Raw genomic sequence first — 17,276 nt, 5'->3', positions numbered from 1 at the left:
TTAAAAACTTAATTAAATAATGTAAAATTATTTAATAAAATTATTCTTGTTCAAATATTATTTTTGGAAATGTTTATGGCTTTGTTTTTGTGTGTACAGTATGAGGTACGTATCCAACCTTATTTTTTTCCTGGCCACTCAGTTGTCCCAACTCAACTTCTTTAAGTATATCCCTACTTTACTAGATTATGTTTGTGATATAACAAATTCTTATATGGATTTGAGTCTATGTCTGGACCTTCTATTCTGTTTCATTTGTCTGTCTGCTCATATGCTAGTCCTGTCTATACTGTTTTAATTATTGGCGCATTACAGAGTTTTGCTATTAGGACTAGTCATTCTCCAAATGAAATAGTAAATTACCTACTCCAACTCATACTATATAAAAATTGAAGAAAATTATAATTTACAATGCAGCCTTTTCAGGTCAGGGAGAGGCCTGGTGATTTAGAAACTGGCAATAGAGAAATGGGAGTCGAATGTGTGACAGTGGATGTGATCCCTAACGAAAGTACTACTAATAGCATCCTGCTATTATATAGTTATATATTAGTTATATCCTAATATACCATGAGAAAGTAAATAGTAATAACATAAAAGCCTGAAGCTTGGGGCAGGCAGGAGGAGGAAGAGAAGCCAGCAAAGGAAAAAGGACACTGTTTTGGTGGTTGAATTGGAAATCACCAATCCTGCTTCTTCTTCAGCAAAGTGAGAAAGGTCTAGGGTAGAGATGGCTGAAATATTTGCTTTATGCCATTCTCTGGGGAGCTGCTGAGAGACACGCTGCAGAGAAGCAAGGCCTGGGTAAAATGTGTTAAGGAGGGCTATGCTATCATCCTGCTCCGGGCAGATCACAGGTCTGGACAGGCAGCAACCCTGAACCTCAAGACTGCCAGTGGGCTGGCTTGTGCCTCTGAAGACATTAGAGCGAACTACACTGTGTGCTTCCCAGGAAGACAGATGAAGATGTATTTTTCTCAGCCTTCTTTCCAGGAGACAGTATTAAATTTACCTAACGACATATTTTTATTGGGAAGAAACTAAGAGAAGTGGCTTCCTTTTTTTTTTTCTTGGATACTTTGATATTAGCAAAGAAGTGGCTTCTAATACCAACTTATTGTAGGAAAGACATCTCAAGTGTTTAGCAGGGGCAAGTCTTTTTTTTTTTTTTTGAAATGCTCATATCTCCTAGACTCTGTCTACGTTTTCACCAAAGCCCAGAGAATGATGAGATGGGCAAAGCATGGCGAAAGGTGGAGGAATGGCCTGGGATTGGTATATCATGACTTCATTCCCCTGCAGACACCCTTAATTACCCTTGGCACAGCTTGTAACCTCCTCATCCCCAATTTCCTCCTTATACCCTGGAGATGATCACACCACCCTTACCTCACAGGGATGTGGAGAGGATTAATTAGTTTTGGATGGGAAAGTTCTTTGAAGATGAATCATGGGGTATAGTGAATGTGCTAATTTGAGGTCTCTCAGCCCTCAAGTTGGAATAACTGCCCACTGAAGAGAATGGTGAAGTCAACCTCAATCAAGCATTTATTCAATGATTATGTTCCAAGTGTCTATCCTATACAAATTGTAATGGACAATCTTTGTGGGGGGGCTTTTGGGGAGTGTTAAGTGGGGGAGTGATGAGCCCTGAAGTGCGTGTGCTGTGCTCGCTGCCGGAGTGATTATTACCCACAGCAGAAGACAGTTGCCAGAGTTGTGAGTCTGTGGACTAGAAGTCATCTTTGCCATCAGTGGATGTGAGCTGGGCATCGGGTACAGTGGGGTCCACATCCCATAGGACACTGTGAACAATTAGGGTCATCGGTGCTTCCCCAGGCCTCTCACCTTCCAGATGGCCGCCTCACCAAGTACTTTGGCCAGTCTCTCTCAGGTACTTTTAGTGAGAAGAATCTCTGCATTCACTAATAATAAAAAATGAATAAAAAAGAGAATCACAGACGAATGTACTAGGCCATTGTTGAACAGACCTTCAGTTGCTGCAAATGGAGTTCTCATAATTTCCACGTGGGTAACTTAAAAGAGTGTTGTTAAAAGATTGTCACAAAACCGAAAAGATTGTTCACTTAAATGAACAATCAAAATAGAAATGGCAATTCTGTTGGTAAAAAAGGTGAAAAGTCATTTTTTAAAAATTTGCAATGTCTGCAAGTGTATGAGGTCTGTGGTCACTTAGAGACCTTCAGCCCATCTCCAAACATGGACTGGGCCTTCTCTGCCCAACCCATTGCTAAGCAAGGAAGGACAGTCTGTGTCCACAAGCAAACTCCAAGCTTTCTTCAGGCTAGAGACTAACTCATGGGCTGGAGTAGGCATGGAAAGATTTTGTGAATGAAAAGTATTTGAACTGGACCTTCAAAGCAGAATGGGAAGTATGACACACACTTGAGGCAATGAAACAATGACACGAGTGAAAGCACAGAGCCTGTTGCTTTTTAAAACAAATGCTATGAGAACTACTGCGTGTTATTTATGAGTAAAGGCAAATCATATAGATTTACCAGAAAGCCAATAAATGGAAATGCTCCATTGAGGCCTAAATATTGCTCTCACATGTATGCTAGAGTAGTTTTCTTAAAATTGGTCTTCAGAGGAATTTTACATTCTGCTCTCATATGTGCTCAGATAATCATAGAATTTGAGAGCTAAAAATATGTATATTGAATTTCAGTCTTAAATCTTGTCAGCTGTTGTATGGCCTTAATGATATTGGCCTGTATGATCATCCATAGAGGAACAATAAATCTCTGTATTGAGCTTTCTAATTGATTTAATAATTTGACAAAAATGGAAATAGGTAGGGGCTTATTTTTTATTCTCCTTTAATTTGCACAAAACTCTCTGCAATATAGGTATCTGATATATCTATTTTACTGATAGGGAAACAGTCTCAGAGCAATCCAGTGATCAGCTAGAGGCAGTAGATCCTGGACAGAGCTAGAATTTGCCCCCAGGCCTGAGTGCCTCCAAAGGCCGGTTTCTCCCCATTATACTAGGCAGCATTTACACTTGACTTGACCCTTGTGGGACCATGAACCGTATCGTGAACCATTTAATGTAGTTTTTCATGTTGCAATTAAAACACTATTTAATGTACATAATTTTTCAGTTTCCTGGGAATATGAAATTATGCACATATATATCTTTATATATGTACATTTCCTTCTGCTCCAAGTGGTAATAGTGGCAATTTATGGAGCAAGTGACACACTGTAACTTTGTTATATATGCAGAATGCAGAAATTTTTTATTAGGATTGCTTTTATAAGCTTGTCAGCTTCCAGAGAGCTCTTTGAATAATCTGTTCTGGATTTTGTGACTATGCAAAAGTCAGCATGATACTCTTTAGCCATAGCATGCAGTTTATTGTTCGTTTTTAAATGCCCTCCTGTTTCAAAATGATAGATATCTACAAACATGTTCTTTACATGGGTAATATATTTCTAGATGTAGATTCCAGAATAAAGTTGAGTGAGTGGGGGCTTTATAAACAATGGTCAGTGACATTAAACCCTAGGACAGAAGTAAAAAGACAGGACAGATGCATAGTAACAATTGTGCATCGTGCAGCTCTCCCAGTTGAAACATAACCATGTGGGTGCTGAAGGCAGTTAGATTATAGGGAATACTGTCTCTTAAACAGAGTTCTAGGGACAATTTTACAATCTGGCACATAGTGCTTAAGCAACGAATTCATTCAATAAAATATATGTATGACTGTGTATGTGCATATATACACATCCAAGCACACATATACAGAGACATTTCTCAAATGAGAAACACATCTGTATGAAAACATTATTTTTACGATCATTTTGCTATGTCAGCTGAGGCTAAATGAAGTCAAAAAGTGCTAGCCATCACCTTACACAGAGTGACCCTGAATGCTAAATTTCCTCAACTGAGTGCCATGTATTAGAGTGCATTTGTGGCATGATACACTCCTCCACTCAGCCAATGTCGAGTCATGGACCGTTAGCCAGCTGCCGGACATTTCAGACTCCCTTTCTCTTAAGAGAACTTTGATTGGTTATTAAAAGAAATGAGTTCAGTAAAGAGAGCAGCTCTCCTACAGAACTTCTGTCCAGCTATATCTTTCTCTCAAGTATAAAGACACTCCTCTCCCATGGAAAAGAAAAACAAATCTTTCATTTATATACCTGATAGCAGACGGGTCTGTATAGAATTACCTTTCAATGTTATGTCTTTGGCTTTTTTAAAGAAATGGCCAGGCTGGGCACGGTGGCTTATGCCTGTAATCCCAGCACTTTGGGAGACCAAGGCGGGCAGATCACAAGGTCAAGAGATCGAGACCATCCTGGCCAACATGGTGAAACTCTGTCTCTACTAAAAATACAAAAATTAGCTGAGCATGGTGGCTCACGCCTATAGTCCCAGCTACTCAGAAGGCTGAGGCAAGAGAATCGCTTGAACCCGGGAGGTGGAGGTTGCAGTGAGCCGAGATCGCACCACTGCACTCAAGCCTGATGACTTGAGCGAGGAGAATCTGTCTCAAGAAAAATAAATAAATGGCCAAGTGATGGATGCATCTGGAGGTCCTCAAAACAAATTTCAGGCATTATTCATATGTTGTTTGGCAGCCCCTATATTGTAGCTGGTATGACTCATCAATTAGAGAATTAAGTATCAGAAGAGTTATCTTTTCTCAAATAATGAGAATCAATGTGTCCCATGTCTCCCCTGGCTTCTAGGAAGTACAGAGCAAAGGGAAATGCACAGCTGAGTGCTTCGTTCATGGAAGGGATTAGGATCTTTACTATCCTCTCATCCAGTATGGGTTTTATTCAGTATTTTGAAGAGCTTTAATGCATACATGACTTGGCATAAGCCTCCTAAAAATCATTTATGGAAGCAAACAGGGTAAAAATTATTCCACCTGTGTGAAGGAGACTCTCAAATGTGATCAACGCACTTATTAGGTTCCTACCATTTGTCCAAATAGTTGGATAAGACATGGCAAACCAATCTTGATTCTTTTTAAAGGGAGTTTCTAATTCCCAAACATCTAAGCTTTTCTTTTTTTTTTTTTTTCTTTTCTTTTTTGTGAGACAGGGTCTCGCTCTGTCACCCAGGCTAGAGTGCAGTGGCATGACCTTGGCTCACTGCAACCCCCGCCTCCCAGGTTCAAGTGATTCTCCTGCCTCAGCCTCCTGAGTAGCTGGGATTACATGCACGTGCCACCAGCCGAGCTAATTTTTGTATTTTTTAAGTAAAGACGGGGTTTCACCATGTTGGTCAGGCTGGTCTCGAACTCTTAATCTCGTGATCTGCCCACCTCGGCCTCCCAAAGTGCTGGGATTACAGGCGTGAGCCACCGCGCCTCACTGCTTTTAAATTTTGTCTATGTGGAGCTCTTACCATGTTACCTTTCTGGTGTCATGAAAGCCATCTCCAAAAAGGTATAAAATCTTGTCTTTGACAGAAATGTAGTTGAAGAGCTGTTACCTTAGAAGAGTCTTTTAGCTTTTTCTTAAAATTTGAATCACATTTAAAAAGATGTCTTTAAAATTGATTAGACTGTTTCTCCACCCAAATTATACACTTATGGGCCATGTATTAATTCATGATTAGATTTAAAATTGATTTGCATAATGAAATTATTTTAACATCAGTGCTGCTTTAGACAGTCTCCTTGATCAGGTTGCATGTAGTAGAAAAAGCTTCTGTCTTTGGCATTGCAAAATATACAGCTTTATACTTAAAAAATGAGCTACTTATTTCTGGTGAGTTTTTGATCCTGTGCTTGATGAGATTTTTTGTAAGTTTAGATTATTTAAAGCAGTACAGCAGGAATCTGAAATGTGATGGGACTGCTGTATTACATTTCTGACTCTTTGTGTAATAACTAGAATTCTTCATTAATCTCTTTCCATAAAAATTATAGATTATTAGAAGTGGAAGGGACCTTGGCAGTCATTCATTCCAACTTTCCCTTGGTTGCAGTAGAGAGAATTTCTAAATCTTAAGAAATCAGTGCACAGAATTCAATCCTGTTGACCAGATTTACTCCAGCCAGTATGCAATGAAGCTGAACATTTATGCCACTTGATCTGATCTCCATTCTGCTGCTAATGATGTCTAAAGCAAGGGTGAAGGAGGGAGAAACGGGGGAAGCAGGCACCTAAGATTTCTTGAACCCCATCTAAGTGAAATGTATTTTGCTTATGTAATTGTGTTCAATCCACACCACAACTTAGAAGTTTCCTGTGTGACTCTTAAGACTCACTTTTCTTACTGGCAAATGGGCACAGTATTTCTTAACTCTGTGGTCACCTGATTGGTAAATGTAGGACCGGAATTTTCTTCTAGGTATTTCTGAACCTAAAGCTCATTGTTACTCCTCCTCTCAAAGATGATTGTATTAATTCTTGTCAGTCACATCTTACCAGTGGCTCATATTGACTTTTGGTCCCAATAATTTTTCAGCGCACAAGGACAGTGTGCTCAGTACAGTACCTGGTACAAATGCATGACTTATAATTGCACTATTTTCAAGATTTGGACAAGCTATAGTGAAGGCTAAGGCTGAATCATGCTTTTATTTTTCCCTATTGAATGTTGTTATCCAAGAGTAAAGTCTGTTGTGCTCTATAGAGAGCTAATCGTCAGATCAAGATGATGGAGCTGATTGTAAGCTCAACTTCTCTCTCCTATTCTGCTTCAGGCACATAGAATGCTAGATTAAATATATTAAAATTAAAATAATTCATATTTAAATTTGTGGGGGAAAACAACCCTCCATGTACCAGAAATAGAGAACCTATTGGCAAAGAGAAATTCAAGCCGTAGGAATTGGGTTCCCAACGCCCAGGGAAGGTTAGGAACTGAAGCCTCAGTTCCCCTGCAAGGAAGGGAGTGAGCACCTGGTCTTGACTAAGCCCCACCAGTGTTCTTCCTAAATTTAATGGGAACTGAAATATCTCCAGTTGCCAACCTGGCCTAACAGCCAGAAGCAAGTAAACGGTAAACTTTTCTGGCCCATTTGCCTTTGGAAGAGGAGTCTTTTTGTCTATTCCATTCTTGCTGAGTAAAATTTCAGCTCTCATTTTGAATTTCCACTTTGCCTTCTATTCTTTTTACAAGGGAAGCCGGGCCTGTTAAAGATTGTCATTAAAGTGTCTTACTGTGAGATAAATGGTGCTTGCAAGAAGGTGTGAATGTGAGTGTTGATAGGCATGTTGGACTTAGTAGAACTGTTCCCCTTACATTATCTATTTCGTTTATTTTATTGGCAGCTGAAGTTGGCCTCATGCTTGCTGACTCATTTTTAGCAATTGTGCAAGAAATGGCAGCATTTGCCACCTTTGTTTAGTCTCTTCTTTTTCAAATCACCTTTCATCATTTCTTTATCATCTTTGGACACCCTGCCAATTCTTTACTGCCCACAACTTTGGTCTTTCTTACTAGCTAAGGCACTCTTTATAGGTCATAGCTAATGAGGTTGGCTCTGTTCTATAAAGTATCTACTGAGTATCTAGCATGCACTGAGCATGGCCTGGGGCATATAACAAAAAAAATGTGGGTCATTTTCCTACCTCAAAAGAGTTTATGATGTCAAAGATGTGCTGCTTCCTGAAGACCCCATCAACTTTCTGTCTTTTCCCTGGAAGTGTAAAATGCCACATGTTGGATGGGATGATTATCCGAGCTCAGACTTGGGAAATAGTCATGCTTCTGGACCAAGTGTCAGGTAAGTCCTTGATTCTGGTCAGTAATAGGCCAAAGTCTCAGGTGGGGTTTCCTAAATTTACAAATCTGGCTACCTGCCATTCTCTGGAAGCCTGAGAGTTGCCCATCCCTTCTGTATCCCTATAAATATGCCTTGCAGAAATCCCTTCCTTCTGGCAAAGAAGCACTCTGCATTCTGGAGCAAGTATTAATGTATCTTCCGAAGGGAGGACTCATAAAACACAGGAAAGATCAGTACCATGGGTGAGGGATTTCTGACCAGGCCTACTATGTGGGAAAGATGGATGACGGTAATAAGCTCTGTATTGGGAAAAATGTTTTGAGCTACCCTTGAAGTCACGATACCTATTATCTATGTGGAACTTTTTCTCTTAGTGTCAAAATATGAAAATGTCTAAGTCACAGGAAGCCAAATTATTATAGCCATATTCTGAAACAGCACGAAGTCGCCCTTAACCATTACGTGGGTCTCTACAATCGATCATGTGGATTCCTTTGAGATACTCCACCCAGAGGGAAAACATGTCTAGACACACAGTTTTGCAAATAACCTGAAGACGCTCATAGGTCGCCTGTCTTCGCATATGAAGAAGTAACACTGCTCTATGTGATGGCTTCGGAGAAAATAACCTGAATGGCTTAATCTAATCCATATGAAAGATTTCTCCCCCTCTGGAGCAAAATATAAGCTCTATTGTGACCTTGTTCTGCCACAAAGACTGCAATGAAAGCCTACTCAGCAAAGTCTCGGCAGATAATTTTTAGTTCAGAGTCTCTGTGAGATTATTCTGAATGTAAAACAACTGTCAGCTACTATAGTTAGTCATTTACTTTTTCATTATCCTAATGTGTTTGAGTTGTGAAAAATAAAACAGTCATGTTAACACAAACCTACACACTGAAGGATAGATGAGAGAGAGATAGGTGCTCAGGAAGAAGCAGTCGATGGTAATCGATTAGAAAACACGCTCTGGAAATAGAAGACATTTTTATTTAGTACTTTCCTCACTTGACAGGCAAAACTTTGGCAGTTTTGCAGAATTTTGATAGAATAAGTCTATGCTGTTTTAGTTAAAAATGGAAATGAAAATACATTTTGTCTATATGGAAGCAATCTTTGGTATACTTCTCATTAGTTTTCAAGTTTAGCAGGCTAGGCTGTGCTATGTGGAAGTTTCTTGAGAGGATATTATGTTCTGAGCAGTGTGCTGGGATCATTACATATGTTGCTGCCAAACCATGGTTTCCTCACTTGTACAATGATAATGACACTAGAGTTCCTACAGTGCTATTTTGAAGGATGGAAAAACCAGAAAGAAGCCTAATCCTTGTATTTGTTTTCGATTAGTTGTTTTTAAGTTTATCATTTATTCTTAGAGAGACCTTTGCAGTGTATCTGAATTCCATATTCCTCTATGTTCACTATCATTTGTGTCCCTTTATTTCAGGAACTAGAGATAAGGCTAGGAATCTGGGACCAATTACTTGACAGAGAAAAAGCATTCTTGGCATTTTTCACAATTAGATGGTCTAAATTAAACAATTTCTTGATTTTGCTAGACTCAAAATTGCTGCCACGGCCTGTAAGCATCTGTGTGATCTGGTCCCACCGACTCCCTGACTGTCCAGTCCCCTACTTCTTCATGTTCCAGCCACACTGGCTGCTTTTTTTGAGTTCCCCCCATGAGGCAAGCTTCTTTCCATCTTAGGACCTTGGTCACTTTTCCCTTGATTCTTTGCTTGGCTGATTCTTTCCCATGATTTAATTTACCTGTTCAAATGTCACCTACTCAGAGAGACATACTGGGTCCGTTGTCTGTGTAAAGTAGCACCTTCTATTCACCATCGTCTCACCTTATTGTGTTTCCTTCAAGAAACTTATGACTATCTGAAATTATGTTTTGCCCACATGTATTGCCTGTCTTCTCCCTCTAAAATGCAATTTGCATTAGAGTCAAGACCTTGTTGGGGAGTCAGTGATAACAATAACTTGTTATTTATTAGGTATCAATAACAACATGTTGAATAAATGAATGGGCTTTTGTCTCACACTGAGATTACATGAGGAAAACCAAACTTCTTACTTGTGATACCAAACTGGGGATTTGTTCGTAATAGTAAGTGCTTACTTAGTAAAAATTAGCAAAATTCCACACATGTAACTAATTTAAGTACTTTACAGGCATTAATTTAATTCCTACAACCCTATGAAGTGGGTATTATTACTCCCATTTTATAGATGCAAAAATTTTGGTACAGGGAAGTTAAGGAACTTGCACCAAATAGCAGTTTTGGATACAGGTATTTGAGCCAATGCTCTTTACTATTGAGTAGAAAGTGCTCAATAAATAGAGCTTTAACCACGTGCTCAGCACATGCACTCAGCTCAACGACTCGGTGCGTGCGAACTATGTGCTTAGCTTCCCTAGGCACTGGGTCGTTCAGTCCTCACTTCAAAACGATGAGGTAAGTACTATCCTATGCTTGTTCTAGAGATGAGGAAGCCAAGGCTTGGAAATCTTCAGCAACTTGTCTAAGGTCCCATAGTTGCTTAGTAGTGAAAAAGAGATTTGAATGTAGATAACGCGACACTGAAACCTGTATCTTAGGCCTTCTCTCCATATTATAAGAACACCTGAGGATTGCTACTGGAACACAGTCCTTCTGAGACTGTGAAAAAGGGATTAGTGTCCCCCACTCAAAGGGTCTCCACTGGTATAAGGAAGGGTGTAATAATGACTGGAAGAGACCAACTCAGAGAAATGAATAGGAGAAGCAGAATCTGTATCAGTACAACCACTTGTCTGTAAGGGATAATATTATTTGCTAACTGTCCATTTCTTCAGAAAGAGCATAAGAATAGAATTTAGAAATCCAACAACTGAAAGGTCAATCTTGGTTTCTAAAATGAACCAGGAAAGAATTATATATATTTTTATATATCACTAGGTATGATTATGTACATGAGCTATAATGCAGTGTAGAAAGTTCAGCTATTGTTTTTTGAAACATACTCACAAAAGTTCTTGTTGTTTTATAACTCTGTTGTTGTTTTATAACTCTGAGTACTTTCTTAGCAACTCAGTTCTATCAGTGGCAAACACCATCAATAGGGATGATAGGATGTTGTGGCTACGTATTGTCTAATAATTTAGTTCCATCCCCATAGGCAGGCCTGATTAGTGATACATGCAAAATCAGTATGCCCACAATAAGAGAGGGAAGAAAATTCCTAGAATCTATGCATTATTGCTCTGGCTTCAAACAAAATGTGCATGTGAAGGATTATGCTTGTATATGCAGAGATCAAACTTTTTCCTTTGAAAAATTCCCTAAACCCATTGAAACCAGTTGATTCAGCAAGAAGGAGTTCAGCAAATAGTATTGAACACTAGTATTCCAGTATTTTCACAGAACTTTTATGATGAGTTCTTTTATGTACACAATCCTATGTGATCCTTTCTGAACCCACATTTGACGCTCACATTTACCTAAATATGTGGGCAGTGTAGGTGTTATTAAGCCACATTACAGATGAGGAAATTGAGGTTAATAGAGTTTCAAGAGCTTGCCCAAGGTCAGGCAGCTAATAAATAGCAGAGGCAGCACCTGAACCAAGGTCTTCGGGTTCCCAGTTACATACTTTTTCTGTTGCCCACACCTCCCCCTTGTCAAAGGAAACCTGTCAGTGGTGACATTATGAATTTTTTTGCTACCAGTTCTGCCTCTGGGGGAGTAGAGCCAGGGGGCTTAAGATGTCGTATCTTTTACTCAGTGCTATGTGCCTGTCTGTCATTTCGTTGGGATTTTCCCCTGCCTACTTAAAGTCTATAAATGCGGTGAGTAGTATTTGTGGACCAGGACTAACATTATATGGTTGTCAGCTTTTCAGACAACTTTTATTCTGTTTCCTCTAGAGCCTCCTGGCAGCTTCTTGTGCCCAGGGTGACAGAAACGGGAGGGGCTGGCAGTTCACGATGACTCTTGTCTCTTCTCAGTATGGGTGTGCTCTAGGATCTGGCAGAGATTTTATTTCTCAGACTCCTTGTCCTTTCCCCTGCTGTCCTCCTCACTGCTCCCACTTTTATTGTTTCTTCTAGGTTTTGAAAGAGTTGCAAAATTTATCAGATGTAAGTGTTGACTCAAGGAATGGAACTGACAGATAGGTGGTCCAGTGACTTTGGCTCAACATGCCTCAGAACCACGGTTGATTTAAGAAATCCGGTGATTCAGCACAGAGGAAACCAGCTAGCCGCAGGCACTGAGGGAATGGGGTGCAGCCAGGCCAGCTCTGCCTGCTTGTCCTTCCTGAACTCAAAAGGCCATCAAGTGTTCTGCTAAAGCCCACCTGGCTAGTGCAGAGGCCTGACCAGTAGAAGGAGGTCATTACTTACCTTTCATCTGATCAAAAACAATGCAATTTACTCGCAGGTCCTGGCCCTACACAACAGGTAGATGGTTGGATATATTTGGATAATGGAGCTTTCCAAACAGAAGCAAAACACACACCCACTGATGTAAAATATAAAGAAACTGAACCAGTGTGTCTTTTCACCATAGATATAAGAGTTTGGACCGCCCAGCACACAAGGTCAGCATGCCGCTCCTCTGTCACGCTCTCGCTATAGCTGTTGTCCAGATCGTTATCTTCTCAGAAAGCTGGGCATTTGCCAAGAACATCAACTTCTATAATGTGAGGCCTCCTCTCGACCGTAAGTAGTGGTGGTTGCCATCCTAGTTCATGGCTGTGGGGCCAGAGTGTTGATATGAAGCCCCCTTTTCCATTTATTGTAACTTCATCTTTCCCAGAACATTTGGTTTATCCCTAGAATAAAACAGAAAGTCTCCATTACTTCTATGGGTAAGCATATGGTAAGTGAAATGTTCTCCATTTCCTTAAAATGGTCTGGCTTCCTGCTGAAGTTTTAAAAGCATTCTTGTTTTAAAAAAACTTTTGGAGCACCGTTCCTAATCATGGCATAGTAGAGGAAATTCATTGTTCTTTGTCTGTGTCTTCCCTGGAGAAGGAAATTGGCTGTTGAATGTTTCTGCATAAATGATCTATTAATTCTTTCAAATGGCCATTAACAATTTTGAAAACAGATTTGTATGTTTGAAATTTGGAGGGAAATATCACCTGGATTTTCATTACTACCACGCATAATCACCATTAGCAAAGGTTACATAAGACTCAACTTTTCCACTAATAGTTTAAAGATAGGCAAATATTAGTAACACATACAGGATATATATGTTAATACATTTTACATACATATGTCTAGATATGTGTTTGTATACATATGTCATTAACCCTCCTTTCTTTTCAGACAAGTAAAACATCTTTGATATACTTTATTAGAGAATGATTCTTATAACTAAAAAATTATTTGGTATACATGTGGGTGCCTGTAGTTCCCACGCCTGGAAGAGTATCAGAATCATGATGAAAGGATTTTTAACTGCATATCCCTAATCACTTCTCCAGAGATTTAATAGTCAAGAGGGTGAGATGCAGAATATATTTATATCTTTTTTCTCTGCTTTTCTTTTTTAAGAAACTCTCCTGATACTGTTGATACATGGTCAGGTGTGAGAACCCCCTCTTCTTATACTACTCGTAAATGAGATCTATATCATTACTGTTCTTTACTCTGTGCTTTATTATTTGGGACAGTCACCTCTGTGTGTGTGTGCATATATACACATGTATACTATAGACACGTACATATACTTACATATACTACACATACACACCTTGAACTACCATTATACATTTCTAAATTGGTAATAATTGTATACTGGGCCGGGCACGGTGGCTCATGCTTGTAATCCCAGCACTTTGGGAGGCCGAGGCGGGCGGATCACGAGGTCAGGAGATCCAGACCACGGTGAAACCCCGTCTCTACTAAAAATACAAAAAAAAATTAGCCGGGCGTGGTGGCGGGCACCTGTAGTCCCAGCTACTCGGAGAGGCTGAGGCAGGAGAATGGCGTGAACCCGGGAGGCAGAGCTTGCAGTGAGCCAAGATTGCGCCACTGCACTCCAGCCTGGGCGACAGAGCGAGACTCCGTCTCAAAAAAAAAAAAAAAAAAAAAAAAAAATTGTATACTGATAGCTGAAAGACATGGCACAGACATCATTTTCATAGACCCTACCTTCTCTACAAATTTTGAAATTTTTAAGCTTAGTACAATTTTATGATGAGAAAAAAATCATTTTAAAAAAGAAAAAAAAAAGTAATACATGTTCATTATAGAAAATTCCAAAGAGACAGAAAACATATGGAAGAAAATAAAATTAATTCATAACCTCAAGATTCAAAGGAGCTTTTCTTTTGGAATATTTCCTTCCAATATTTTTTCTATGTATGTGTATTTACATATGTGATATACTGAGATCGTACAAATTTAGTTTACACTGTTTTTCCCTCTTTATACATATTTTGAATATTTTCTAATGTCTGAAGATAGTTTAATGTCTTCTACATTTAAAAAAATCATAAGGCTGGTCTGTAGCTTATTTCACTATTCCCCCACACTTTATATCAGAGAGAAAAATAAATCACAAGCAAGTTAAATGTTAAATAATTCTTCACTGAAAATCTTTTTAAATTCACTTTTTCTTCAACTGGCTAATGACCTTAGAATAGATTTCCTGGAATTAGAATTACTAAATCAAAAAGGTTGTGCCAATTTATACTTTAACCATTTACCTACCAGCATTGACTATAAGTATTTTTTAACTGTACTGATTTAATTGGTGAAAATGGATGTCATTATTTATTTTCCTGCTAATACACTTTTGAACATAGGCAAAACTGAAATATATTCTCAGTATTTAACTTCTTGTCCTCCAAACTTTAGCTTTTGATATTTTGTTCTTGTTTTATGCTACCATACATATCTTCCCCTTTATCTGAAATACCCACTGCTTTCTGATTTTCACCCCATCTTCTAGTTATATTACTAAGATGGTTACTGTCTTACTAATAGAATGAAGAGAATGAAACAGTGTCTTTGTCTTAGGAAAATGGGAGAATTGAAAGTTTTACACAGGGTCCTATACCTGGTCTATACAGATATGTCAAATTATTTTATTTTTTTCTTCTTGTCCACTAAAATTACAAGATACAATGCCCCCCACCCAAAAAAAAGGCATAAAGACAAGTTGCTCTCAGTCCAGACTAACAGCAACTCAGAAATTCTTCTTTCCATAACAAACTGGCCTAATTATAAGGGCTTAAGAATTACTATCATCCTCATATTAAATGTTGTATTCCTGGCCAAGGTCTAATGTTGTGATAATTGGCATATATCAGATGAGATTACTTGTTTGAGGTTAAATGTAGCTGTATGGGAAGTGCATATGGACAGAAACCAGCGTGATTTTACGTGCTAGAGACCACAAGGTATTTTCTTGCAACTTCCCATTTAATCCTCATTATACCTCTGCAAGTCATGCGGATATTCATTATTAATATAAATATTATCATATCTTAGAATTTTACAAAATGGCACAACTAATCTGTGGGGAGAACAGAATTCAGACTCAGGTTAATCTGACTCCAGTTCTTTTCAGGGATGACACGTGTGTTCCAATACCTCTACTGCCCTCATCCACCCGCTCAGCCCCTACTTATTCCCAAATTATAAATGATAATAGAACAATACTGTGCATCTTTCAAAGTAGCTGTGGGACCACTTTCATCACTCTATAGTGGCAATTCTTAGAAGACATATTTAAACAAAAGGGAATATAGAAAATTCCCCAAAAGCCTGATGGGTGGGTAAATCTAGCTCTCTAGAAACAGAAATTGTAAGGATGAAAGCTTGTAAGTTTTGTTTCATCTATTAAAGTTGTTCATTTTGTACCATGTTCGATGTTTGAAATTTTTGTCTTCTGTAACTTACTGTTTCACTTTGCTTTTTTCTTTAAAGCTACACCATTTCCAAATAGCTTCAAGTGCTTTACTTGTGAAAACGCAGGGGATAATTATAACTGCAATCGATGGGCAGAAGACAAATGGTGTCCACAAAGTAAGTGTGCTGAGTTTGGAAGACTTCTGTGATCTCATTTCATTTGAATCTCTCCGGACTTGATGATGTTCTTTAGGAATCAGATGTATTATTTTTCTGAGACTATCCGGACATCAGACTATATTGAGAGTTCTTGGAAACTGGTGTCAAAGCCTCAAATTGAAGTTGAGTACCTTAAGGAAGAATTTCTTAAATGTTATCTACCAGGGAGAACACATGGACCACAATATCGATTAAGTCATTCTCAGAATTTCAGAAATACTCGATTATACCTCTAGAAAAGTCATACTTACCATCTCAAAACAAAGGATGATTTCTATACTCTTGAGATACATTGATATTTGGGAAACTCATTCATTCATTTAACAAACTTCCAAGTATCTTTTTAGTTTGTTTAGTTTACTGATATATCCCAGTGCCTAATCCAGTGCCTGGCCCATGTTTACTCAGTAAATATTTGCTGACAGAATGAATGGAAGCCTCTGATTAGATAGTCAGGGAAATGTTCTCTGAGAACTGTACCTTAGAACTGAGACCTGAGTGACAACAGCAAGCTGCCATATGGAGATCTGTGGGAAGAACATACTGGGAAGAGGGAATCACAAATGCAGAGTTTTCAAGGGTGATAGTTGGCTTGGCCTCTTCAATGAACAGGAAGTAGACTGGCTGCAGAGGCTTACTGGGAGATGGAGGAAGGATCCAAGAGGGAAGCAAGGGCCAGGACATGCAGGAGCTTCTTTTTTCTGATAGTTTGGATTTTATTGTAAGGGTGATGAGAAGGCGGTAGGGAGTTTGAAGCTAGGGAATACATAGCAGTTGTGTTCCAAAATATTGCCCTGGCTGCTGTGTGGAGAACGGAGGGTTGGGGACAAGAGTAGAAGGGAACGCCAAATGAGGACTCTGGTCTTCAGACAGAAGATGAGAATTTGGACTAGGTTGGTAGGAGCAGAGGAGGTGGGGAGGTGAATGATTGAATGCATATGAGCTTGGAAGTAAAGCAGACAGAATGTGCTGATGGATGAATTGAAATGTTAAAACCCTACTTATGAGGAGATCGGGTTGTTCAGATTTTAGGATGTACTGTTTTTTAGGTTTTTTCAGATATAAAAGGCCAAGGAAAAAAACTCTTACAGAATTAGAGATAACTAGTTCTGGTGTACTGTTACCATGAATCTTTTGGAAATTCCAATACCACATTATTTATAGCAGCGGCATAGCTTTACCTCTTCCAGTTAAAACCAATGTGTGAAGCCAATAAATACTACACATTGGAGACCTCTACTATGCCTGAGAATCTTATGCCATAAATTAGCACAAATGGCTGTTGCATCCATATGGACAGTGTTTTTTGTTATTTATTTTCAAGAATAATTAATTACCAAAATGTGTTTTTCTTGAGGTTCTTTTACATTTCTGTCAAGGGATTGTCCTTAAGTTGTGTGTGCACTTATGAGTGTATGTGCCTGCATAATTGTATGTATTTGGGGATTTATTTCTACATTTTCAACA

General features: G+C 38.9%; 1 protein-coding gene across 9 annotated transcripts in view; it reads left to right on the top strand.

Annotated features, from left to right (window-relative positions):
* Nucleotides 1–17,276, top strand: part of LYPD6B (LY6/PLAUR domain containing 6B) — a 176,255-nt gene that overhangs the window by 153,586 nt on the left and 5,393 nt on the right. For 7 of the 9 annotated variants that reach the window (XM_012502551.2, XM_012502552.2, XM_030801329.1 and 4 more), the window contains 2 exons: nucleotides 12,292–12,443; nucleotides 15,669–15,767. In XM_012502551.2, the coding sequence (XP_012358005.2) occupies nucleotides 12,329–12,443; nucleotides 15,669–15,767 (214 nt within the window). In that variant the 5' untranslated portion in view covers nucleotides 12,292–12,328. Of the gene's footprint in view, nucleotides 1–7,666; nucleotides 7,733–11,243; nucleotides 12,183–12,291; nucleotides 12,444–15,668; nucleotides 15,768–17,276 lie in introns of those variants that run through there. The other 2 variants (XM_030801327.1, XM_030801333.1) reach the window with 2 other exon arrangements.

The sequence above is a fragment of the Nomascus leucogenys genome, chromosome 20 (assembly GCF_006542625.1).
Source record: "Nomascus leucogenys isolate Asia chromosome 20, Asia_NLE_v1, whole genome shotgun sequence".
Lineage (NCBI taxonomy): Eukaryota > Metazoa > Chordata > Mammalia > Primates > Hylobatidae > Nomascus > Nomascus leucogenys.
The sequence above is the reverse complement of the archived record's forward strand: the minus strand, read 5'-3'. Positions and strand labels throughout refer to the sequence as shown.